This window comes from Festucalex cinctus, chromosome 1, assembly GCF_051991245.1.
Source record: "Festucalex cinctus isolate MCC-2025b chromosome 1, RoL_Fcin_1.0, whole genome shotgun sequence".
NCBI lineage: Eukaryota > Metazoa > Chordata > Actinopteri > Syngnathiformes > Syngnathidae > Festucalex > Festucalex cinctus.
Genome location: NC_135411.1, coordinates 62,301,215 through 62,327,700, shown reverse-complemented (window position 1 = coordinate 62,327,700; position 26,486 = coordinate 62,301,215). Strand labels below are relative to the sequence as shown.

At 40.1% G+C, this 26,486-nt stretch overlaps 3 protein-coding genes and 1 non-coding gene across 6 annotated transcripts; 3 read left to right on the top strand and 1 right to left on the bottom strand.

Moving 5' to 3' along the window:
- The first annotated feature begins 2,953 nt into the window (after window positions 1-2,953).
- Window positions 2,954-12,934, top strand: kri1 (KRI1 homolog). 2 transcript variants are annotated; one of them, XM_077500327.1, is made up of 18 exons: window positions 2,954-3,159; window positions 3,291-3,367; window positions 3,448-3,550; window positions 3,639-3,738; window positions 4,437-4,494; window positions 4,569-4,618; window positions 4,735-4,834; window positions 5,280-5,357; window positions 5,859-5,974; window positions 6,116-6,335; window positions 6,691-6,861; window positions 8,195-8,270; window positions 8,982-9,085; window positions 10,794-10,953; window positions 11,036-11,166; window positions 11,537-11,601; window positions 12,061-12,156; window positions 12,239-12,934. In XM_077500327.1, the coding sequence occupies exons 1-18, from the start codon at window positions 3,075-3,077 to the stop codon at window positions 12,768-12,770; spliced, it is 2,322 nt and encodes a 773-aa protein (XP_077356453.1). In that variant the 5' UTR covers window positions 2,954-3,074; the 3' UTR covers window positions 12,771-12,934. The 2 variants fall into 2 exon arrangements, with proteins under 2 accessions (XP_077356453.1, XP_077356461.1); XM_077500335.1 differs by lacking the exons at window positions 2,954-3,159; window positions 3,291-3,367; window positions 3,448-3,550; window positions 3,639-3,738 and adding an exon at window positions 3,794-4,005.
- Window positions 11,366-11,463, top strand: LOC144007898 (Z30 small nucleolar RNA). Its single transcript, XR_013280453.1, has one exon. It is a non-coding gene; the product is annotated as a Z30 small nucleolar RNA (small nucleolar RNA).
- Window positions 12,935-14,458: 1,524 nt separating the features above from the next.
- On the top strand, window positions 14,459-17,812 carry spc24 (SPC24 component of NDC80 kinetochore complex). 2 transcript variants are annotated; one of them, XM_077500361.1, is made up of 7 exons: window positions 14,459-14,580; window positions 15,491-15,649; window positions 15,858-16,002; window positions 16,123-16,227; window positions 16,323-16,399; window positions 16,487-16,589; window positions 17,700-17,812. In XM_077500361.1, exons 2-7 carry the CDS (start codon window positions 15,496-15,498, stop codon window positions 17,710-17,712), a joined length of 597 nt encoding a protein of 198 aa, XP_077356487.1. In that variant the 5' UTR covers window positions 14,459-14,580; window positions 15,491-15,495; the 3' UTR covers window positions 17,713-17,812. The 2 variants fall into 2 exon arrangements, with proteins under 2 accessions (XP_077356487.1, XP_077356496.1); XM_077500370.1 differs by having other exon boundaries at window positions 14,474-14,580; window positions 17,703-17,812.
- Window positions 17,813-18,875: 1,063 nt separating this feature from the next.
- On the bottom strand, window positions 18,876-23,801 carry s1pr5a (sphingosine-1-phosphate receptor 5a). The gene is made up of 2 exons (XM_077500349.1): window positions 23,595-23,801; window positions 18,876-23,002 (listed from the first exon to the last, which is right to left on the bottom strand). The coding sequence occupies exon 2, from the start codon at window positions 22,759-22,761 to the stop codon at window positions 21,556-21,558; it is 1,206 nt and encodes a 401-aa protein (XP_077356475.1). The 5' UTR covers window positions 22,762-23,002; window positions 23,595-23,801; the 3' UTR covers window positions 18,876-21,555.
- Window positions 23,802-26,486: the final 2,685 nt, after the last annotated feature.

The following is a 26,486-nucleotide window of genomic DNA, read 5'->3' as shown; positions in this document are numbered from 1 at the left end:
AAACCACATTCATACAAAAAAAAAAAAAAAAAAAACCCGCATCAGGTAGGCAGCCAACTGCGACCTGAGTTGGCCTTAAGAAGCATGCGTGAAACCACTAAGCTGGAAGTTCAGTTGACTAACCAAGCAACCAACACCTTCTTTTGTAAGGATCCCAAAGAATTGAGTAGCAACTTACACTTCACAGCCCGAGATAATGTTCACTCAATCTAGTCTAGCTACTCTCCAAACTATCCCAAACTAAAATAAAGGCTACTTTAACACATTTTAAATACTTGATTACACATGACATGACAATATCTTTGTCCAAATTCTGAGCTGACCACAGCTGACGTCACGTGCAAAATTAAAGGCTGAACGTAAACGGAAGCATAGAGCCTGATAACGTAAGTGAGGTGTGAGGGAAAGGGCAGCATGACGCTTCAATAGGCAACAAGCCCACCATGTCTGCAGGTTACAGGCTGTAACCATAGCACACCCTCACTATACTGGAACAAAAACAGACTCAGAGTCTGGAGGTAACATTTGTTTTTCTTGGTGGTGACGGCAGAGATTCGCTGTTTTTCCAAATACATGTTGCATGTGATCCCTGATTCCCTTGGCATTATTAATCATTAATTGGGTTGCACAAGGTTGTGTGTCACTGCCCTAAAATGGCTTTAAGTGATGTTTGTGACTGTAACAAGTTGTTGAATAAGTACTAAATTACAACCTTTCCCCCCTATATGTAACACTAAAACTGTGTTATGTGTTACTATGTTTTTTTTTTCAAGATTAACGTTTAAAGATAAATCAAAACTACTCATCTTTTGGTTGCAGAGGAGACATAATGACAATAGAGAACAGATGCACTTGCAAAGTTTCAACTTGTAGCAATTTATATTTCTTGTTGTGAATGTTGGAATTATAACCCATGCGATGTGACAGGCATCATTTGCACATGAGCTTAGTTGGTTGCTTCCTTTTAAAGAAATCAATACTCAACATTGTCCCCGCGCCGGTCGCGGCCCCAGGCCGGGGCGGCCGGGTGGGAGCGCAAACCGAGCCGGCCGGCCCGGCCGCCTCCCCGCGGCCCCGGGCAGCCGCGGCCGGGCGGTTGGAGCTTTCGTGCGCTCTCGGCCTTGTGTTTGTGTGAGTGAGTAAGTGGAGGGAGGGGAAAAAAAAGACCACACGGATGCATCAAGCATAAACCAAGTTTGAGCCGGCATAAAGTTGAACTGTATAGTGCCACACACGATCTTGCCGATCTGTCAGCTTTATGAGATTGTCAACCCATTAAAGTTCTTAACGATCTAATATCATCATATCACCCACCCCTAATTGTCGGTGATGAAACATTAGCATCTGCAGACATCAGCATTAAGAGAACAAGGCTTCTGTTTCTCAAATTACATTATTGGTGTCAATTACATCCTAATAGTTTCAAATTAATTAAACTATCTGAACAATTGCATTCTACCGTGTAAACAAATTCACATAAACATATACAATGTTTCACTTTTGATTGTTTCACAGTCCTGTTTGAATCTGGCTCAGGCCCTTTTCTGTGACATTGGAACCGCTCCTACGTTTTAGTGCATTTTTTTTTTTTCCCTCAGGTGCCCTCTCCCTCCAAAAAACATCCATATTGAAGACTGTAAGATGACCATAAATGTGATTGTGAGTGTGAATGTTAGTTTATCTCTAAGTGCCCTGCAACCGTTTCACGACCATTCTCGGATGATAAGGACAAGTTCTGTACACAGTGAAACGGGTGCATTATTGATGCTAAGCTTTATCAGGAACAGAAGTGAAGTTCTAAGTATGTTTTGTTTTTGTCATTGGTCACGTGTTTACACTTTGCTTCATCACAGGCCTTTCACCTACAGTCATCCATGGACAGTCAATATTTAATGCACATATATTCATTCACCAGTAACTTACATATTTATGAGTGCCCAGGTGTTTTTATCTTCTTCTTTTTAAGGGATAGACTTAAAGCCAAACTATTTTTTTATGGTCATCCACGTATGTTCATCCACACTACTGATGTTTAGCCTATTTTTTTTTTAATTTAAGGTTCACTTTCATGGGCAAACCTTCTGGATTGTGAAGAAGCTAATGATAATTGGAGATGTTTGAAATGTTTTCCATCCTGAGGATAACCAGCACCGAAGCAGTTACAGTACTTGTTAGTATTTGTTTGGCAATGTGAACACGCCACCTCTACGATCACATACGTCACTTGGCCTTGCCTCCAGAGATAAACACAGGAGAAACTGAGGTGACGGGACTGGGAAGAGGCTTTCTTTACTTTTTTATTGCACAATATTACCCAAAAGGATTGAAATCAGTCACATCTGCTCCACCAAACAAAATGTCATGAAATAAATTGACATCAAATGTGGATACTGCACATTGGGTTAACATTGTATAGTGAAAGAGCATTTAATTGTTCTGCCTGTTACCCAAAGTCACAGGCATACAAAGATGAACATTGATGCATTATTTATACAAAATAAATAATTAATGTAGTTAAATTTTCATCAGCTGTGACCTGTCACAAATTATTCTCCAGATTAGACTGACATGGCAGCACATAGCTACAGGCTGAAATGTGATTGCAGAAAAAAAAAAAAAATAGGCTAAATAATATAAAACACCCACAGACTGTACAGTGCAGCCATAAGAAACAGTAGGAAATGAAGACAATATATTGTTGGGATTGGAATAAATTAATACAATGCCACTAAACAAATATTAAGTGTAAATGTACAAACCCAAATTACAATGAAATTGGGATGTTTTGTGAAATGTAAATAAAAACAGAAAGCAGTGTTCATGTTAATATAAAAAAAACACACACGCATAAAACAATACTAAAATATACAATATTTGATTATTTGATTTGATTTCCAGAAACCTATTCCATACCACTTGCCGAAAACGTAATTTTAGATGTTAGTACGCCCTCTACAGGACTACTAGGGTACGTGTACCGGAAACCACGTGCTGCATGCACGCACTTGTCTGCTGTGTGATGCTAGTTTGACTAGCTCCTGGATTATAAACACGTCCTAAAGCCAAACCTTATCATGTCTGACGAAGTAGGTTTTACAATCAACACCGAATTCGCAAAGAAATATGACAAATACAGACAGAAGGAAGAACTGCAGAAGTGTAAGTGTGTGAATGTTAGCTAACGCTAGCTAAAATAATCGTGGCGTACGCGAACATGGAAAGAAGCTAGTTGGTTGCTATTTCTCTAAGCTGGGCAGTCTTTTACTTTTATTTTGTGTATTGTTGTGCAGTAAAGGATCGATTTGGAGACCGAGAGGTGGACGATGAATCCGAATCATCCGAATCCAGTTCAGACGACAGTGATGTGGTAAGCATCGTTTTCCCTTCAACACGTTGTCAACAAGAGTTAACTAAATCAGTGTGGTTAATTGTATGTCGACTCTGTAGGAGTTGGATCCAGATGTAGAAAGGGACTTTTACAGGACATTGTCACTCTTGAAGAAGAAAGACCCGAAAATCTATCAGAAAGATACGAAATTCTACTCAGAAGGTGATAATTTTTTTGTTTTTAATCGTAATTTGCATTGCTTGGACACCCCTTCCTAAGCGTTTTATATATTTTTTTCTCTCTCTCTCAGACGTAGCCAACACTGATGTGAAACCATCCACCTCAAAGTCAAAAGTGAAGCCCATGTACCTAAAGGACTATGAGCGTAAAGTCATACTGGAGAAGGAAGGGTATGTGCGTGACCTACTAAATGTGATTGCCTACATTCTTTGAATGCAGCACTATCATACTACATTGAAATACTTTGTACAGTACAGGTAATTAAAAACAGAAAAAACATATTTGCGTCACCCGGAAGATGCCAGAACCAAAATTTTGTTTTTCGGCACGGACATTCATTGCTGACAACTGGCAAAGCGAAGCTAATGGAAACCAACATGGAAATATGACGCGCCTGATGGCAAGCCGGCCTGCTCAATGTATACCCGTTGCTGGAGGTAACAACAACACAAATTTAAAAAACTTTAAAATGGCGTGATTACTATGGGAAATTAACAAAAAGGAAGTTGCTCCGGACGAGGCACGAGTGACATAGGCAGGTCGCGTACGTCGTAACTCAAGGACGAGCTGACCTTAAATTGTGCATAGATGTGAATGTCAGAATGGTTTGGCTAGCAACCATTCCAGGGCATACCCCACCTCTTACCCAAAGTCAGTTGATATAGAATCCAGCTCACCAGTGACCACAATGAGGACAAGGATGGTTGGGTTGGAGTGAATGTAACTGTGAGTAATGTGTTGGAAGAGCTTTTACAATGCCATATATGAATTACCAATAAGTTCCCCGGAGTTGCTTAAAGTAGATGCATGAAGATTCATAGTTTTTTTTCCACTCTCTTGTGATTGCAACATGTATTTGATTCTTCAGAAAATATGACGACGAGGATAGTGACAGTGATGATGAGGAGGCGGCCAAAAGACGACAAGTGGGTATTTTCATGAGCTAAGATTGCTGCTGAGCAGTGTGGGCATGTTTGTAATTGTTCTTTTCCTCACTTAGAGGGCCGCTTCCCCCAGCTACATTCATGAGCAGAAGCAGTTGAAAGAAAGGTACCAACCATCTTTTTGATGTTAAATCAAGCCAATGCCTTTTTAGCAAGCATGTGATAACAGCTCAAAGCAGGTATACAACAGCTAACATCATCGGTCACAACGATTTCTTTCAGTTTCCGGAAATTCGTCCAAGATAGCGATGAGGATGACGACAACAATGGCAGCGGGGAAGAAGGGCTGCTAACTAGGAGGATGAAATCGCAGGAAGAAAAGGTAAGAACGGAGCTTGTGCCAGAAGTTGTCATACCCTGTCGAGCGGTGTCCACGACATAACGTGAAAATGGGGTTCCCAAGTCCCTCAAGTTAACACGACACTCATCTCTGTATGTAACAAAATGATTTATTTACACAGTAAGATATTTAACATTCATTCTATAATTAACCAAAAATAGTTGTAGGACAGTGGTTCTCAAATGTTTGACACTAAATACCACCTATAAAAATAGTTGGCTCTCCAAGTACCAACAGAATGACAAACATAATGCAGTCTTGTAGTTAAAAAGTATGCCGATGTAATAGAACATATTTTCTTGCATAATACTGAAATTAATAGTGAGATTTTAAAATGACACACTATCCCTTTAAGACCTGAGTCGTAACAGTTCCACAATGTGAACAAAAGCCCCATAAACATCTCAACATGTTCATGTGTTTGTAGGACAAAGAGGAGGCCGACTATGTGGAGTGGCTCAAAGGGCAGGCGGATTATGATGCATCTGAGGAAGTGAAGGACATGGTGAGTAAAAGTAGTTTGACAGAACTGACATGGACACAAGCATTTAGACACTGTCCATGTATTCTGTACTCTGGAGAAAAGTCTCCATGATGTAAAGAAATCATTGTCCACACAAAATGTATCATAAGTATGGCAATAACTGAGCGTGGCTTCTTGTGCCGTGTGACCTCCTATACTTGCGCTGCTGGGTATACTACTTCAGTGCATACAATGTTGGACCTGCCCTCATTTGCCAGAGGGATGCCTCGCCCCCTGCTGTGTTCTGAGTTACATTCTACTTTTATAGGATAGCTCGTTGCCAAATGTCAAACAACTGATGGAGATCAAGACAAGTCTACACTATTCTGAAGAGTCCGCATGGTCACTAATAACAATACAGAAAGGATGCACAGCAACATCTGTGAAAATGAATACCAGTTTTATGTACACGCTCCCATGCCCTTAATTTTTGTTTTAAGTGATTTGATAATTAAATGAAATGGTTTGTTCATGTTGTGACAGAAATACCTACGAGAATACTGGAATGACCCAGAACTAGATGAGAAAGAATGTTTCCTCCGAGACTATGTTCTAAACAAACGCTACAAAGATGATGACGATGATGATGATGACGAGAGGTAGGATATACCAGTTATTTATATATGTATTTATTTATTTATAAAGTCAGCTGTGATAAACGCCAGCTCCAAATGGATGGATGTGTTGCTATTGAACTATGAGTAAAAATTTATATGAACAATCACACTTCTTGTTTGGAGGATCCCAACCTATGAGGAGGTGGTTCAGGAAGATTCTGAAGAAGAAGGCGAGAGTTTCTTGGAGCAACAGCAGAGCTTTGAGAGAAGCTACAACTTCCGTTTTGAAGAGCCCGATGCTCTCCAGATCAAGACTTACCCTCGCAACATTGCCACATCAGTGCGTGCCAAAGACGATCGCAGAAAACGCAAAAGGGAGGAAGTGAAAGAAAGGAAGAAAATGGTAAAAAGAAGCACTGCAAACGGGTGGTCCATTGAGCACACTCATATATATTATAGCCACATCCAAGTCGTTTTTTTAAGTGTTTTCACACACAAGTTGCATATTAAACATACAAATGTGTGTAGAAATTAGGAAAAAGTACTTGCCCCTAACTCTAATAACCATTGAAATCACCATTGTTAAAACTGTATTTTATGTTTACTTGGGTTAACTTTGTCTTAATATAACCATTTGTTTGATGATCTTAAATATTCAAGTGGGTAAAATAAGCAAAAAGTAAGAATTTGATAAGAGGGCAAATGTTTTTTATGACACGCCATCTTCATTTTGTGCTCCTTCCACACAATTCTCATAGGAGAAGCAGCAAAAACAGGAGCAGCTGAAGCAGCTGAAGAACTTAAAACGAACTGAGATCATGGAGAAGCTGAAGACACTTAAGGCGCTTACTGGCAATGATGATCTGGCTTTTAGTCAGGCAGATCTAGAAGGAGACTTTGATCCACAACATCATGACCAACTCATGCAGGTGGGTACACAATCACACATACATACACGCCCGTACTCCATATTTTGGAACATTGCCACAATGGGTATGTCTCCATTGATAACTTAAACTGCATTGTCAGACACGCTTTTGTCTCTCACCCCACTCTGCATTATATGCACTATGCAGCAAAAATAATCCCTCCCAAATCCAGAATCGAGAGGCATGTGTATGTTAAATTAAAAGTTGGTTGTATTTCCTCATTTTAACTGACTTGTTAGTAATGAGGCTGTCGAATTACAAACACTTGGCTGAGGATCTATTTCTTAATATTGATGGATTTGTGATGCTGTGATCACAAATGTAAAAAAATAAATAAATAAAATAACAGGAGTTACCTTTGTTTCAACTCTGACTTTTCAGACTTTTTCCATCTACATCTAGCTAAAATCTGCCCCCTTTTATCTTTTTGAAATGCCGATATTGTTCTACATTCTCTTACGTCTTCTAGACTGAATTACAGTAATGAGACATGAGACGCCTTCAACTGGTTCAGAATTCAGCTGGGAGAATCTCGACTAGAACAAATGGTTACAGTCACATAGCTCCTAACGTCATTGCACTGCATGGTTGCCTATTTGGGCTAGACTTGATTTTAAGGTTCTACTCCTAACATTTAAGGCACTAAATAGTCTGGCTCCATCATACCTGTCAGAATAACTCACTCTCACTCAATACATACCCTTTGCGCTTCAAATTCACATCTTCTTGTCATCACTTTAGCTAATAAGAGTTCTGTTGGTTGTAGGGCTTTCTCCTACTGTGCCACTTATTCATGAAATAGTCTCCTACTAGATGCGAAAGAAGCTACCTCCATTTCAATTTGAAAATCTCGCCTTAAAACATACCTTTTTACTAAGTACTTTGACACACGTTAGTCTGTGACTGTTTATTCATTGTTAATTAAATTTAAAGTTAGTCACAATCTAGTCACCAATATTCGAAATATTGAGTCAACTGTTACTATCCTAATGAGAAGTTGAATATAATACGTTTGGATGGGTTCTAAATGCTACAGTAGTTTGCAATATATGCATGTTTAAACCATAGCAGTCGTGGCTACCATCGAATTCTGTAATGCATTTGCTTAGAACGCTATTGCACTGGCCTAAGGTCATCCTTTTTTTGGGTGGGACATTGAATAGGAAAGAGTCAGTCAGCCCTCCTCCAGGTGCATTTTGTTTGCCTAATTAGACTGGACTTGATAATCAAATGATGACCAGCTAGTTGTGTCCTCTCAGAAAGCGCATGGCTCACATGCTAAGTTCTTCGTTGGATCGCTTATGATGTATGTAAACCTTCTTTGTATTTACAGAAGTTCTTTGGAGATGATTACTATGAAGAGCAAGAAGATGAGAAGCCTCAGTTTGAGGACGACGATAAAGTTGAGGGTAAGGTCTGTTCTTAATTCATCACTTAAACCAGTTTGGCGGGTGGGGGTAGCAATGTACTAAATGTGACCAGTCTGCTGGAAATTAAGAAGGTAAGCATGCAAACACTTTTGTTGCAGTATAGGAATCCCAATTAATATTATACAAGCTAGCTGGTGAGTCAGGCACTGAAAATGGAGTATGTGGGTGTTCTGCAAAATTGCTGTCGCTGGTTATCTGTAACTAGTTTGGCTATGATTCCAAACTTCCAAGCTATGATAAATGTTTGTTTGTTGTACCAGTTATAGGAACATTCACAGCCGGTCAAAATGACAGGTTATGTAATTTAATTTTTTTTGCATACCAAGCAATATACAGCCCATTCCTGCCATAATGGACCAAGATAAATTAATTAAATACTAAGCTGTATTCATAATTTCATATGTACCTGTGACTAATGCGTGAAGCGTTATGTTGTGTTTGTGCTGCTGAAATGGACGCACCAAGGTTGGAGTTGGTGTGGTCAATGAAACAGGATGTCATTGCCAATACCCTTGCAAATATTTCTGCTTACATCTTTGAGAAAATTTCAGATGATGCGTGATTATTTTGAAACCTGGTGATGAGATTGGTCCCATCTAATTTAGCCACATCATCCAGTGTGTGTGGATGACTTAATTTAATCCAATCCAAGTCTTCATGATTAAGATCATTTGTTGTCTGTCAAAACAGAGCACTGGAACTGGGATATGTGGACTGGAGAAGACCGAGAACAATTTGAAGACGATGCGGCCTATGATGCCTCAGAGCCACACTGTGATGACCAGGATTTCATTGTAAGTCAATCCGAAGCCTCACGTCACGACCGTCAGTCATCATACTCTGTCATATATGTACTTTATGGCTTACTCGCAAACATTTTACACTTCACAAAACACACTTACCAAATGAAGTTAAAGGCGCTGTCTGCCAGTTTCACTCTGGAAAAGGCACTTTTTGAATACAGGATTTAAACAATCAAACGACTTCTCAACTTACATATCAGGGCTTGTCTTCATTTCTGGTGGTGAATTCGTCCTAAACATGCACACTCCCAGCCTGTATTTTGCAATTTTGTGTTTGTTTTGTGGGAAGACAGTGTTTACACCCCTCCAGCCAATCGCAGAGCGGGTTGGGTCGCAAACTGGGCGGGCGAACGTGTTGGCTTTGTGACGTCACTCCCGTGGCAATTTGAAAGCACGCATGGATTTTTTTCCCACTCACTCACTCACTCACTCACTCACTCACAGAAGTTTACATGTGTGAATGAGTGAGTAAAAAAATAAATAAATCTGTGCGTGCTTTCAAATTACCGCGGGAGTGACGTCACGCAGCCGACACGTTCGCCCGGCCCCGTTTGCGACACACCACGCCCCTGCTCTGCGATTGGCTGGAGGGGTGTCAACACTGTCTTCCCACAGAAACGTCCCGCGCTTTACAAAACAAACACAAAATGGCAAAATACAGGCTGGGGGGGTGCGGGTTTAGGACGAACTCACCACCAGAAATGAAGACAAGCCCTGATATGTAAGTTGAGAAGTAGTTTGATTGTTTAAATCCTGTATTTAAAAAGTGCCTTTTCCAGAGTGAAACTGGCACAGTGCCTTTAAACCAGCAGGATTTAGGCAGCTAAAACGGTACTTCCTGTTAGTTCTTTTATTTTGAAATGTGTTCTCACCACTTCTGCTGCATACTACTGAGCTTACTGATGCTAACTTGCGGAGAGCAACAGTAATGGTAGGAGGCTTTCCTATCATGCGTTGTTACTGTTACTAGTAACACTCGTGATTTTGTGTTTTGCTTCTCATGTGTTATTTTTGTCCAGACAAGGTTTAACATAGTTATATTGCTGTTTCTATTTGTGGATTAAAGTTTTGCTACTTTTGATATTAAATTATTGTAACTCGGTGACACCCTTAGTAACAAAGGCAGGCAGTAGCCTGTAAGGGTGTTTGGAGTTAGAGTTGATTGACAGTTGAGACAGTCAACATAAGATGTTGTGGATGCTCTTTATTTACGTGTGATTGTGTGATCTGTTGCCTGTGTAATTTTGAAACAATGTGTGGGCTCCTGCCTACCCATTCGCGGCACAAAATATAGGATGGCCCACAGGGAATTGGCCCGCCCCTCAAGATGGCCCAGTCTGGGCCTGTGTAGTGTTGCAATGATTAATTCCATTACAAAACGGTTCAAGCAGTTTTTAATACTGTTAAAACTTTTAGTGTTGCAAAATCAAGTTGTAGCAACCTCAAGAAACGCCAGACAGTCTTGCCCATCATGTTTGGCGTGCTCCCGTTTTATGGCACACAGATGAGTAAGACTCTTGAGGTCCATCTTACAATGACAAAGCGACAGCTAACTGTGCTTCTGACTTACTTAAGCCAAACCCAATGCATGTGTTCTTGATTTCTCGCAAGACCTGTAGTATTTAGCCGAGTTTCGGCTTAGGCTTTAATGAGAGGTCTACTCTAAATTTGTGAGACATCTTCCCATATATTGAAACAGATGGATGCTGACTATGACCCCAGCCAGCACAGTGTGTCTAAAAAGAATAAAAAGGAGAGGAAGAAAATGAAGAAGGCAGATATGCCTCAAATGGGCAAGAAGAAAAAGAAGTCTCACTTTGCAGAAGTGGTCACAAAAAGCAAACCTGTATTTGATCCACGTAAGTGTCAGGCTTTCCAGCAGGTGCGCATTACTACAATTTTATTGCTGCGTTTATCTAAATTAGTACTTTGTCTTTTCAGAGGAGAAAAGCTTTGAGCAGTACCTGGATGAATACTATAAACTGGACTATGAGGACATTATCGATGACATCCCATGCAGGTTTCGTTACAGGCAGGTCCTGCCCAATGACTTTGGTCTGTCCACTGATGAGGTAGGCATAGAAACATACAAATATAGAAAAATGAAAAACAATGAACATGTTTTTCACATAGCAGTGACAATATGTGAAACAGACTTTAAAATATTGTGTTAAAATATGTATTAGCAGTGCTATTGTGTAAGGTGAGACGGTCAGGTTGGTGGTGGTCTGGGGGTTAACATGAATCATACATCTGAAATATTACAATGTGCTGCAGTGATGAGCCTTCTAGATGACCTGGTATTGCCTCCTTAATGGGAGAGCTCTGACCAGGAAATGATTGTAAACTTTAATCTTCTCTCTGAGCAGACCACAGTATGTCTAACTATGTGAATCACCAATGCTTAATTACATTTGATGATGGGCTCTCTAAATTCCACAGATCTTTAATGCTGATGATAAGGATCTCAATCGTTGGTGCTCTCTGAAGAAAACCTGCATGTACAGGTACTGTGTCTTAGCGTGACGGTCCATGCATTTGATACCTGGGTGTGTTCAGTGGAGTTATCTTAATACCGAAACTATCATGTTGCAACCGTAGAAACCGGTACAACATTGTTGGCATGCAACTGTTCCATATAAGTCATCTGGAGCAGTTCAAAGTCAATATTTATCTAAAATATGACACTGTACTGTAAGATTGCCCAGCACTACTGCTTCAGAAAACGCAGGGCAGATTGACATGACAAGACTTACACATACCGAAAGCAGTGAAGCCAGTAGAAACATTACAAAATGGCGAGAAGAAGACTGTTGGGATTTAATCGGTAAAATGTCATGGGTGGAACAAATATTCAAATGTACGTTGTCAATATAAGTGAGTGCTTCTGGAGTTATTTACTGTAATTCAGAGCTCTTAGGTATATGCTTCAGCTAACTGATTATCAATTCTTTTGTTCCCACCAGATCTGACCAGGAAGAGATGAATGATTTGAGGAACTACAAAATGAAGTCAAAGAATGATAAGAAGAAAAGAGAAATACTGATTTCTTTGTATTCTGAGTGAGTTGAACACACTGTTCGTTTTCTCCCCTCATGTATGACTGATGACATTGTTGCATCTTTATCTCCTTTGAATCACCAGAAACGATAGTGAGGCGGCACATTCGAAACCCATGATGGGAAAGAAACGCCGCGATCGTGTGAAAAATGCTGAAAGTCACAACAGAGACGTCGAGGACAGCGGCACAGCCTCCATGATGGACACATCGGACGAGGCTGCCCAAGCTCTTCGGCAGTTTGGGTCGGATGTAGAAGAACCAGAAGATGAGTTTCTCAAGAAAAAGATCAAGCTAGAAGAGGAACCCCAGCCCCTTCCTACTAAGGAAGCGGTCCTGGTCAAAAATGAATTTCTCAAGAAAAATATCAAACTGGAAGAGGAACCCCAGCCACTCTTGATGGAAAAGGAGTTTCAAGTTCAAGACGAGGCGAAGACACAATGGGCCAAGAAGCACAAACACAGCAAACGAGCAGCGGTTGGGGTTAAAATTGGAGGCCAGGAGTTTAGTAAGCAGAGACTGAAGGCATACGGTTTGAATCCCAAGAGACTATTCTTCAGACAGCTCGGAAGGCAAAAACGGAAAGATCAAGAGAGGCTGAAAAAGAACACTGCCTAACAGACACTAATTACTGGACTATGGCTGTAGCCTACGTTTTCATGATCCAAATATGTCAACATTTAATGTTCCACTTTTATTTTAAACTTCATCAAAATAGTAATACATTGTGTGTCTGCTGTTCATCCACTAGTGGTGTGAGTCAATACATCCTCTGAAAACTTGTCGAGTGATGGGGAGTAATGTGCTGAGGCTTCGGAGCGTGCCGTGTACTCCAGGGAAAAATTTGTCAGGCGCATATCGAGGGTGATTTAGTCCGATGACGTCACTGATGAGGGTTCAGGAAGTGGTTCAACTTTTGCAGTTGGTGTTTTGAGAGTTGCAAATTTGCCCATAACACTTTTTTTTTTTTTGGGTCATGGAGGCCGCTTAAAATAAATAAATAAATAAAAAATCGCCGGTTTGGCAACACTACTATTCCATACGGTATGCAAGTGAATGATACGTGTTACATTGAAAACTCACGTCATTTGCATTGCAAGGTGAATTGCTTCTTGCAACAATAATCAGATTTAACCATTCATCTATCATAACAATCAGTATCCATTACCTCGGTTTTCATGCAATCAATGCCTCATTCTTTGCCATATTTCCTACACACTAATTTTCATAACATGACATAACCCACACAGAACTGGTTAACTGAGTGTAACACACAAAATCAATTATACTCTATTTTAAACAAACGTACAATTCAGCAACATCAGAAAAAAATTAGGTGTCACGGTTAATCTCAAATTTTACATTGTTCTAAAGGTATAATAAAATATTTTTCCTCAGTTTACTACTATTAACAAAAGTGGAAAAAAAGGTTTAATACAAATGTCTCTTTTGGTCAAACAATTTCACAATTCCTAAAATTGAGTTGAAATTACAAAGATGTACTGTAAAAAAAAAAAAAAACCTGAGTGATATTGATTTTTGTTGGTCATATTTCTGCCACTAGATGGCATGATTTCATTTGTAAGACGGTGATAACTCGGTGCATTTTTCTACTTGAAACATGAAATTCTGCACATTTTTAAAATTGTTAAATACAACTTGACCCAAGCCTGTGGAATTGACTAAAGCCTGTGTAATAGTTCCTAAACCAACACTGTTACAAGACAGCAAAAAAAGCAAAGTAGTTCAAATTAGTTTAAATTTCGGTTTGTGTGCACATGAAGCCTCAAGGGAGCAAACCTTTTTGCAGACCAATGTGATGGAAAGCTTCGAGTCTTCAAAAACCTATATCTGTCCCTACATTCTTTTAGATTAGACGAGAGAAAAAATAATAATGTGCCTCATTAGTGTTTCCCTTCCCACATAATGGCCGATTTTGGTCAGAGTTGCAATTAACGGCTCAACCTATGAAATATTTCCCCCAGGACTGTCGAAACAATAACATTCATCCACATTCGTTCAACAGACATTTAGCAATATTTGTTTAAAAGAAGTTGTTTTTCATTTTATGCGTGTGTGTTTGTGCGTCAAAGTTTCCAAAGCGTAGACGTTTGAAATCCACTGCACTGTTGCTTTTCGCCAGCAGAGGGCCAGGGCCCTATAACTGAAGCTTCAAGAACCAACATTTTCAAGTCAAGCGGTTCAAGCGGTTCGGTTAAATTGCATCTATTTGTCTTTTACGTTAACTTGCATCACACAATGAGACATGACGTTCCCAATTTGAATTTCATACTGGGGTGTACCTCCTCACTCCTGTGCAGCAGAGGGCGATAGCGAGACAGCAGGCCGTCCAACTTCCAGCAGACCGCATTAAAGAAGAAAGGTCGCGGGCGGGCGCTTATTTTGAATCAAGACAAGGAACAACACGGTAGGTAGTTTACTAGTTTTTGGTCGTTTTATTCACTCAAAGTAACATTTTCACTCGTAGTACATAAAAGTGAGAGGTTGACATTCGTGGTTGTATCACAGTTTAACTTAACTCTCCGTAACGGTTAACCACGGCGATGGAAACGAGTCTAAATGTGCCTGCGGGTCCGCTTATAGTGGTGACATCTGTTTGGAAGTTTTTTCATAATTAAAAATCTATATATATATATATGTACCTACAATAGATAAACGTTTGATGTTGCAGTTCACTCCATGAACATTTATGTACCGCAACTGTTATTTGTAGAGGTAGCACAAGTACGTCGCCTGTACAAAGGCAGTGGTTATTTTGCCTTGACTGGCAACGCTTCTGCTGGTGTTATTTTGCCGTGAACAGTCCAGCGGTTAGCATCGCAAAGTCACGTCAACTTTCGCTTCAAAAGACGGCTGTCAACGGAAAGTCGGACTTTATGCTGTGTTGTAATATTATCAATAATGGAGACCCGTGTCTATATGTACATATGCAAGTCCGCGACTGACTGGTACACAGCAAATTAACGCTAAGTGCGAGTTACCGCTCCGGTCACGGCAAAATGACCAAAAACAAACAAAACACGTTAGAAGTGCTGGTTCACCACCTTATATAAAAGTATAACCTCTGATATGTACTTGTGTGTAATAAAATGAAATAAAAATAAATGCTGCTCTGAATGTGGTGTCGGAGTGGTTGATAAAACTATTAAGTCTATGATCTCGACTGCAATTGAATTTTCCTTTGTTCCTTCAGCCACAGAAATTGAGTACATTTTGAGAAATTAAGTAGTAGTACAATAAAAGCATATTGTGCATGGTTAGGTACCAGTACATCAGTTCCCTCTACTAATAATTGTTATTTCTTTCCTTTTGTACAGTGTTAATGGATAAATTCGAGGAATTTCAAGAGTCTCTGGATACACTGCTGGAATTCAGCAGCAGTCAACCTGAGTCACTAACTCGAGTGAGGAAGGAGCAATGCGCCTTTTTCGATCGAAACAGGGAGACAAAAGGGACAGTGACGCAGATTTTGAAAGGCATGGATTCGTCTAAATTGTACTTATTTTCTAAATGCTCTGAAATGCCAACTTCTGATTTGTACCATATTGGCCTCAAGCTTCTGTCTTCAGCAACCAAATATCTTCTGTTGTGGCTCTGACTGTAGCCGGTCGGCATGCATCCGCTTTGATTTGATCTTCAGGCAATTTTGTGGGCAGCTCTTTATTACTTGCATTTCTCTCTCAGATATGGTTCAGCAAGAGGAGTGCGTTGTCCACCGGCTTGCTGCCATCGAGGAGAAAAAGATGATGCAGTCGAAAACACTGGAGAGCTTGGATGAGCAGCTGAGGCAATGCACGGCCAAAAATCAACTGTTGGACTCCGAATTACAGTATCCTTTAACATGGCAGTCTTTTGCTACATGCTGTATTAAAATTCCATGTTGCGGTGTGAGATCAATCACAAATTCCACAAGCATTTTCTTTGTTAGCATCCTGAAGCCCAACCTCAGATATCTTCAGAGCGAGTTGGAACGACTGAGGAGCCCTGACAACGAGCTCACGACCTTGCAGAAGGAGGTGGAGGAAGACACCACAGAGGTCATCCCGTCTACAATGTGAGTTTGCACTTTTCAGTCGTCACTGTGGAGATGCATTCTCATGTTAAGATTTGTCTCCTCATGTTTTTTTTTTTTAAATCTTTGCTCAACAGACATGTTGTTAAGCTGTACCACGCAATTACGAGGATCAAGTGGGAATATGATACAAAACCTCACATCCTCAAAGGAGGTACTATCTCATACCTTCTTTATTTTGGGATGAAATTGAAGTGTGATTCTGAGAGCATTCTTCTGAAAAAAGTTTCTTTGCTTTCAGCGCATTATGGGCAAGATTTGGCAACTCCCATCCATATTGACACCTCTGTGAAATCTGAGAGTGACATAGCTGACCAGTTATGGAGCCTTGTGGGCAATGACTGGTAAATGAATACATTTGTGCAACTTTGCTTATTAGTGAGCAATGACAAAAGAAGTGCAAGTGGGAAAAATTTGAAGGGCTGTCAAAGTAATGAGCCCTGTTTAGTTTACCTGATTTGTAGTTCACATTTTCAAGTGTGTAGTTAAGATACTCCTTTAAATATTAACTGTTAAAAATAGATTTATCATAATTAAAAAAAACAAAAACAAAACGAAATTAAAGGAACACACTGCTCAACGTTCCCTTTTCCTTCATTCTGAGGCAGCGTTGTGCATGAACATGGCGTCGTCAAGTATTGCCATAATTTATATGGCACTTTTGCAATCCGGTTTCATATTCTTCAAGAAAACAACATTTGCAGAAGTGACTGGCAAACACCTGCAGTGTACAGTCAGTCCGTAACATATCTATGAAAACGGTGACTGATTGTTCCTAAAATGTATGCGTACATACATACGCACACCTGCTAATCATAGTTGAAAAATATTAGAATGAAACTTGTGCTATTTTTTTATTCTACTGACGTCATAACGTTGGCTTCCCCCTCTTTGCCTTGTAGACACAAAGCATTACGTCACTATGTAAATTATGTTTTGAAAAAAAAAAAAGAAAAGAGAGGAAAAATAAGCGACTGATTGCACCTAAATTTATGAATATATGTGTAGGCATGCTAATTATATCAGCTGAATATATCAGTATAACTATATTTTGGATAATATTAATATCAAACGCATACAAACAGTTGCGTTTATTTTATTTATTCATTTTTTGGACAAAAAAAACATATCTGGAAAAAAATAGGAACTATTAATAGGGTGTATTGAACAGGACTCATTACTTTTTGACTGCCCTGGTATAAAACCTGGTGTCATTTACTTGTAAATTTAATTCAAGATCAACCTGAACCACTAGATGTCGCTGTGTCTTAATAATATACCGTTTGTTGATATTTTTATCAATTGTGAACTAGTAGTTCTGTGTTGATGATTGTTCTTGTTTTCTAATAAAAACTTTATTCTGCAATAAAACCTTAAAACAGTGTAGATTTTATTCATATTCTGTTGTTTAGCTAGCCTGTAATGGCGCTCCTTGAAATTTTTTTCTCTTTCAGCAGCTCCACCTGAAGAAAAGCAACCAATGATATTCTAGAAAGTATTTGGAAAAGATTGGATTTTAGTATAGTATAGTTAATGCAAACACTCATATGCCGTCAACTATGTCCGTATATATATATATATATATATATATATATATATATATATAATTGTATTTTTATTTGTTATTTTTTTTTTTTTTTTTTTTTTTTTTTTTTTTTTTTTTAAGAACTGGTGGAAATTCTCACTTCTCACTTTTTGACAACTGGAGGGTGTTTGTACTGAATGTCTGAGAGACAACAAAAATAAAAATCTCAATTCTCTTGTGGTCCCAGTGGTACAGAAGGTCGAGAAGCATAAAAGTATTGTTAATAGGTAGGACTTGAGTTAAAATAAAGAGTAGCCCTGCATATGATTCCTTGGATAAGAGTTACATATTCATTGGAAAAGCCACATATTATGTATATGGTGAGTAACTTCTGAATTGTTTTTTTGTTTGTTTGTTTTTTAAGTGCTGCATGACGGTCGAATATAAAATAGGAATTATAAAAATATTACGATATAACTAATTTATTTGACTACAAATTACAACTGCAAAATAAACATATTTTATTATTGAACGTCAACAGGTGTTTGAATATTTGATTTTTGTGTGTGTGTGTGTGTGTGTGTGGGGGGGGGGGGGGGGGGGGTGAACCTGAGTGTCTTCTAGAAGCTTTACATGTCAAAATGCTTCTTAGTAATGCCATCATCTGACACGAAGAATTACTTGTGAGCAGATGTACATACTGCATGTTGTGCACGTTAATGTGGGTCTATATGTTATGTCTTACGTCAATGCTCATTTAAATCAGGTTTGAAAACATTGTTTACTGCAGCATTCTCGTGAGTCTATCTTTTATCCTATCGTTTCAATCCCCGTTTGCTCACTAAATTTTCATTTATCTAGTCTGATGCTTGGTTTTGAATCCAATAACTGATGATTTTTTTTTTAAATGATTTTTGCAATGCATGGATATTTTATTTCTCTTTCTGTAATTATTTGTAATGTTTATGTAAAGCTCTTTGAAATTCTCTTGTACATGAAATGCGCTATACAAATAAACTTCCCTTGTATATATTGTATTGATTTTTTATATATATATCATGGAAAACCTCGCTTGACTTAGTCACTCCTGCAACATGTATAAATGTTAATACAAATAGTTTATTCAGTGCACACACAAAAATGGACATAACTTAAGATTTGTACATTAGAAACAGTTCTGATAAGCTCAGCAGAAGCTACATATTTACAAAAAAATACAACTACAAAATGTTTTCTCTTTACACATATACATGCTCAACAAAATGCTCACTTTCTGTTGCTACAACGAAATGCGTCTAAATGTTAACAGTGCAGATTGCTGTTGAAAAAAAAAAAGACAGTCTAAATCAGGCAATACCATCAATTTGAACTTTCTTCACTAACAAAGTTCTCAAGGCTGTGTCTAGCGTCATTCCTTTCAGCCATGCCTCATCCGTGGCAGTGTGTTCGAAGGACCCCCAAAGCCGAAACCCACCCAAGAGAACCATATGACGTCTTCTCGCTCTCTGATGTTGTCTGTGGCGGGGGGCTCTACCCTGCATTTCTCCTGACCAAAACTCAAGATGGCAGAAATTACATACTTTTTGGCTGCAGACGATTGGGTGTGGATGCTCCATGTTTGCAACAACATATCATTATCTGCTACACAGGGAGCAGAGATACGGCTAAGTCTCATGCTCTGGCTTTGGTTACACTCTTTTGGATGGACAGCATAATTGGCTGTAATTTATGTGAAACATCTGGACAAGGTTGAACTCTTCCATTCCAGTTTTTGTTCAAAAGTAAACAGTGGTGAGATGAAATGGCGCTCCACCAGAAAGTTGATTAACAATGGCCTTGTGAAGGCCCAAGGACCTTTCTCTGTTGCTTCCAATGGTATTACATTTCAACTGTCAAAGGTTTGGACACCCAAAATAACCGAATGTACTGGACCACATTTTGTCTTCTTCTGTCAGGGGTCAGCATCCTTAACTGTTAAAAGAGCTTTTTTGGGCCAAATAACAAAAATCTGTTTGGAGCCACAAAAGATTTGAACATTGTGTGAACAAAACAGTGATTGTGTTAGCCTAATATACTGAGGGCCAAAGAGCTAATTAGATAGAGTTGCAGTATAAGAAAAAAATATATACTGCATCCAATATTTTTTAGATTTATTTTTGTCTACTTTTCGTCTTCTGCTTTTGCATTTTATTAATGTATTTTTTGTTGTTGTAATTTTTCATACTTTGTTTTTTATATATATACATTTTTAGAATTTTCTGCCTTTCTGTCAAATTTCTTACATTTTTCACAGTTTTACAGACCTATGGTAATTTTCTGCCTCTTCGTTTTTTGACAATTTATGACTATTTTTTCCCTTTTTAAAAAAAAAAAAAATTTTCTGACCTTGTTGGCAATTTTTTGTGTACATTTTATGTTAGTTGTGGGATTCTCTTTGTTTTTTTTTACGTTTTACAGTTACTTTTTGAATGTTTCCTTTTCTGTCTTTTTTTAAATATCAATTCTGACATTTTTCGCAATTTTGTGTACATTGTATGGTAATTTTTGGGATTTCTTTTGTTTTTCCTACATTTTATGGTTACTTTTTGAAAATTTTATTTCCTTCCTTTTCTTAAATCAATTTCTGTTTTGCTTGTTTGTTTTAGCAGTTTTGTGGACATTTTATGGTAATTTTTAAATATTTTTTTAATATATATATATATATATATATATTACAGAATATTTTGTATAAAAATAAAATAAATATGTAAAAACAACTATTAATGTATATATATTTTTTCTGATAGAGATCCACAGGGAGCCACAGGAGAGGGACAAAAGAGCCAAATGTGGGCTATGGTGCCAAAAGGGTAGTTCGAGCTTACTAGCCACTAGTCATTCATGTGACAGGGTTGGAAAAGGATGAACACAGTGCACTGTTAACTATTTTTGTTATAATAAAGAGCTACATGTCATAAAATGTGAGGTTCCCTCAACTGCTGTGCCTATTTTTCTTTTCCTCAACAGCGAGCTACGTCTTGTGCTGGTATGATGTCATTCTATTAAAGCCGTCACAGCTGGTTAGCTGTAAACCATACTGTGCTAGGCTCCTGCTGCATTCGAGGATGGTCGGAAGTCGGACTTTTTCCAAGTTCAACCAGGAAGTGTGTAAGGGAACGCCCCCTTGAACTCGGAAATTCCACTTGCGAAGTCGGAAAAAAAAGAAGGACCCCGAGTTCACCGTCGGACTCCAAGTGACGTCACTCTACAATGGCGACCCCTTTGGAAACACAGACCGTGAATGGTAAAACACAATTTACTTGAGTATAAAACTGGATAGCGTTCTTCATTCATAAATACTCGACACAACTTTATGTAACACAACGTACTTGACAGTATGCCGCTATCTTGCTGCATGAAATTATACGGTGAACTGTATGGAATGCTTATGAAAACAATAAATGAAGCAAAATTGTGAGAAAGTAAGTTTGCTGGAGGTCAAAATGAGTTTTAAGAACCAAAAAAACCCATTTACCACTATCCACCATTTTGGTTGTTTACTTTCACCTCAAACACTTTGAGGTCAGAACTGGGAAAAAACAACTTGAATATATCCGACTTCCGACTATCCTCGAATGCAGCATTAGAACAGACAATATGGCCGCTCTGCTTGTAAATATGAATTGACCATCCCCTATGGAGGCATGAAGGTACGCTAACCTCACTATCACATTCATAGTAACTCCTGACGTGGTTCGAAGTCAGTGGTCATGTTTATGCTAACCCTTGCTCTCATACAGTCAGTGTCATGTTTTGGACAGCTTGGGGAAGATAGCTTTTATCGTAGAAGGCGTAAAATTTCCAGAAGACACTGTGGTCTCCAGTCCCTCCAGTCTGTGAGAAGCAGCGTCCGTCCTACTTGTGCTGCAGTCCAGGAAGGGCATCCCGATCTTCTTCACTTGTCCGTCTTTGGTTAAAAGGCAGCGGCTGCAGAGCAGCCTGAGGATGGCCCTCCTCATGTCCTTGCTGGTCAGCGTGTAGATGATGGGATTGAGGAGGGAGTTGAACATGGCGATGCCCAGGAAATAGTCCGCCTTGAAGAGCACTTGGCAGCGTTTGGTCGGGCAGAAGAAGTCGAGCAGCAGGAGGATAAAGAGGGGCAACCAGCAGGCGATGAAAATTCCCAGCACGATGGTGACAGTCTTGAGCAGGGCCATGTACTTCTGGGACTTGCGGTACAGGCCTTTCCTGTGCGGGCCTGAGCCCAGACGCTGCGTGTTGGACTTGACGATGCGGAAGATGCGCACGTAGAGCACCACGATGGACATGAGGATGGCGATGAAGACGGTGACGCAGAAGAGGATGTAACTCTTGGCGTAGAGCGGCAGGACGGTGGAGCACTGGTCCAGCTGGCCCATGCAGTTCCAACCCAGAACGGGCAGGACGCCCAGCAGCACCGACAGCACCCAGCTGGCTCCGATCAGCGCGAACATCCGGCCCTGCTTGTCGCCCTGGTACGGCTTCATCCTCACCATGGTCACGTGGCGCTCGATGGCGATGGCCAGGAGGCTGATGACCGACGCCGCCAGCATGATGAAAACGCCCCCCTCCCGTAGGAACCACAACACGGGGGTCATGCTTAACGTGTTGGCGCCGGACGTCATGAGGTTGACCATATAGGTGAACCCTGCCAGCAGGTCGGAGAGAGTCAGGTTGCCCAGTAAATAGTACATGGGCACATGGAACTTTTTGTTCTTCCAGATGGCCACGAGCACCACGGCGTTTTCCAAAACGATGAGCAGGCAGACCAGCAGAAAGGCGATGGCCTCCGGTTTGAGTCCTTCCTTGTATTTGTTCTCCTTCAGCTTGCCCGTGAAGTTGTAGTGCTCAAGGATGACCGCATTACTCTGGTACTCCCGAAACATCCGAAGCAGTTTTCCTGTTGACGGGGAGATGCCCAGCTCGGATGGAGATGACGCAGCGTAAGCGGCGTGGAAAGAATCTGTCGACATGTTGCAGCTTTGTCGCTTTACTTCAAGCCTTTTTTAAAGAGTTCTTAAAATTAAATCCTCAGGTGTGGGGTCAGAGTCTTCATTGTTCTTCACTTTGGAAAGAATTTTAAAATTGGGGGAAAAAAGCGTGTCCAACTTTCTTTGATGCAGTCAAATAGGATTTCCTGCGGTTTGAGAATGTTCCTGCTCAAATCACATTTTCAGTGCCTCGACTGCACACAAGGGGGCGATGCGAGCCAACCTGCACAGGACAACACAGGAGAAAAATAAAATGACTTTTTTTCAGAACGAATACTAACATTAAAGCATGGGAAACCTATTTTCATACTTTCTTTTTTACAATATGTCTATAACTCCATTTAACAATTGCATACCAAGAACACTAATCATGATGGGAAAAGCCACCGCAATTTAAAAGTGACAGCTAACCACAGCAATAAATTAACATAGCTGGCAAAAGCATCCAAGTTACGGGTGAGAAAAAAAAAAAGCAGTCTGGATGAGAGTCAATAAACTGAAACGTACGCCAAAACTACAATAAATTAAAAAGATTATACTTTTTGGCGAGTTCTTGTGAAATTCCCAGTCATTATCACAAAATAAAGTAATATGTATCGCGTATCAGAATACATTAAAGTAATTGCGTATAGGCTATTTGCAAAGACTGTCTAAATAGTTTTTTTTTTTTGTGCTATCATGAACAAAACTGTATTTGTTACAATGATGAGAACGGGCGAGTCAAATTTGCATAAATAACGAACACGCTTGGCTCGATGACATATCGCCAAGTAAAATCAAAGTTCGATCACAACAGCTTTGAAGCTTTCACGTACCTCTAAAAAGGGGGTGAAAGTTGGAAAACTCCAGCACGAAGTCGACAAGTAGCATCGGAGGCAGTGACGAGCTCCTCGCCCGACAGCAACGTGAGTGCGAATGACGCGACCCGGGCCAGCAGTCCACGCTGAGTGGGCTGTTCCACACTATGCGGTGCCCTGCAGTCATTCGTCTCCCTCCCCGGCTGTCTTGACCCTTATACGAGTTGTTTTCAACTGGCTGAAAGGATTTCGAGGAAGAAAGTGATGCCATACGTCGAAATGTGTTTGTTTTATTTATGTATTTAATTCTTTATCCAGGTCAAGCAATTAAAAATACCAAACACAGGACTACAAAAATAATGTTAATTATTAAATTAAATTTATTAGAAATTTGAATTGTGTTTTATTTTTTTATTTTAGTAAACAATTTTACATAAACAGTTCAACTTTTTGCTTTTATTTTTATTTTTTTACTTGGCCCATTTTTCTGTGCCTAAGTCTATTTTTTTTTTTGTAGTGTTTTTTTTCTCTTCTTCAGAGAAGCCCTTGGTGCCAAAGGGTGTCCAATGTCTTTTTTTTTTAATGCAACAAACAATGCTACTGTTCTTAAAGATATTCATTTTTACAGTCATGTATACTAAACCATGCAATTAAAAAAAATGAAGTACTAATTGCAGTAGTCATCATGTATGCGTTTGTTATCTGGATCTCTCCAACTGTGCTCACTATTGTCATAGCCAAGTGAGGGAGACACTGCAATGGTCCAAGGGACAAGACTCATTATGCAGGCATTATTCATTATTTTAATGTATTTAAATCTTTGCACTACAAGGATGATGATAATGATGATGATGATGGCCTTCCAACTTGACCTTGCACCAGTGCACAATGCATCGGATGAGTTGATGGAGCCCTGACCTCAACAACAAACAATTTGGGATGAACTAGAACATATTGTGAGCCAGACCTCTCAGCTCCAACATTGATGACCCTAACCCCAATCAAAATGCACTTAATCATACTGAGCTATTTTTAATATTTTGGTGACTCTTTGGTAGCTGGTGGGCCAGAATTGACTTTATTTTTTAGATTGTACCTAATTGTCTGGCCAACGAATCAATGCCAACTATTTCCCTGTACAATAATGGAGGTCACCAATGACTGAAGGTCATCCGAATCCACCAGTGCTGGCGCGGGTTAGACTGTGAAGGACGAGGAAGTTACGTAAGCCGGGGACGAGGGTGAGTGTAGCTTCTCTAAACAGGAAGCTGCCTCATTGTGCCTGGAAGAAAAAGGGATAACCTTGTGAGAACGCGCATGAGGTCATTGGTGGGATTTGACTCATACAGAATTGGAACTAATGCGTCATTTCACAAATACGTGGAGTAATTCAAGTCCACACCTGGAATTTTTTTTCTTCCTTTTTGCCTCATAAAACATCCTCTCAGACATTTTTCTTACTTTTCTTAAAATAACACCTGCTCCTCATCCACATTCGGTTCTGGTCTCTGGTGGTTCTGCCTTGCTTCTTCTCCCCTAGACAGCCCCCCACCCAAGTGATAACCGGCTTGAAATTCGCTTCACGAGGCCTGTTAGTAGGATGGCAATCGACCCCCCCATTGTGTCACAGTGACAAGCTCCCAGTGTGGGGCCTCTGATTAGTTAGCACACAAAGACGCGCTGGCAAGACTCGCTGCTCTCGCCATTTTGGTTCCCACAGTCGGGATCTGCTCCGTCACCGCTGCTTTGGCCCTCAGGCCACAAACAAGCCGGGAGCACACAGCGCAGGCACACCCAGTCTGCCTGGGGGAGGGCGTCTCTGTATTCATGTTCCGTCCAACACTCCTGGCTGAGGGTGATTTGATTTCTTTCCAGTGACGTAAGCCAGCTTGCAGAAAGGAAGCCTGCTTATGTTGTGTGTACAAAGTGATTGAGTGGTTTTCGTTTGGGGGGTACATTGTTTTATCATGTTCCCACAATTGAAAAGTGAAATTGGAATTTCATATTGAGGTTGATTGCTGTACACTACGGCATCTTCCAAAAGCACTCAATTTTTTTTTCTCTGAGGTGTTAGTGGGCAGCCATATGATGCAAAGTCACACCGTAAAATGAAGTTCACACCTCAACACACAGCCTCCACTTTAATGTTATTACAATTGAACACGTTCATTGTATTTCAAACAGGCAGTTGAACACAGTTTGGATGCTTTAATATATAAAAGTTGTAATGAGTTGAATAATTAGGCCACTGAGGAAATACACAGATTTCTAAGTGCACTTTTACAGAAGAATGTTACAGCAATATGTTTTTCCTGTGTTTTTCTTCACTTGTTTTTGTTGTTAAAGACCCAGTGTGTAATCGTTAGCACCATCTAGTGGTCAAAGAATAGCATTCGAAGCACGCGGTAGTGTGCACACTACGGTGGCTCAGAGAGACCACATATCTCAATTACCACCAATTCTTATTTTGCGCGAGTAAACGAGCATCTCGGTGAGCGATGGCGACAGCAGCTGTTGTGAATCCCGACGCCGAAAGATCGAGCTAGCCGGAATTAGCTGGAGCAGCTAACAAGAGCGCCTAGCAGGAGTTAGTCGGAGCCATAGACTGGGGTGGCTAACGAGAGTGGCTAGCAGGAGGAGCGAATAAAAAATCTCATAAAAGCTCGCAAGAGCAAAGCAGAAAGTGACAATTAAGCGACGGGCCTGAATCGTGGGAGTTAGTGACGACCACCTGCATGCCCCAGCTGTGGAAGATAAGCGGCGGTCCACCCATTTGGTCCGACACTCAACGCTAGCACCAGCCGGGCTAACTGCATCTACGAAGTTGTCCTTTGGGCATCCGTAGCAGGAAGATGGCGGCAAAACATGGCAGCTCTAGTAAGGTGAGAGTCATGTAATATATTTGTGATT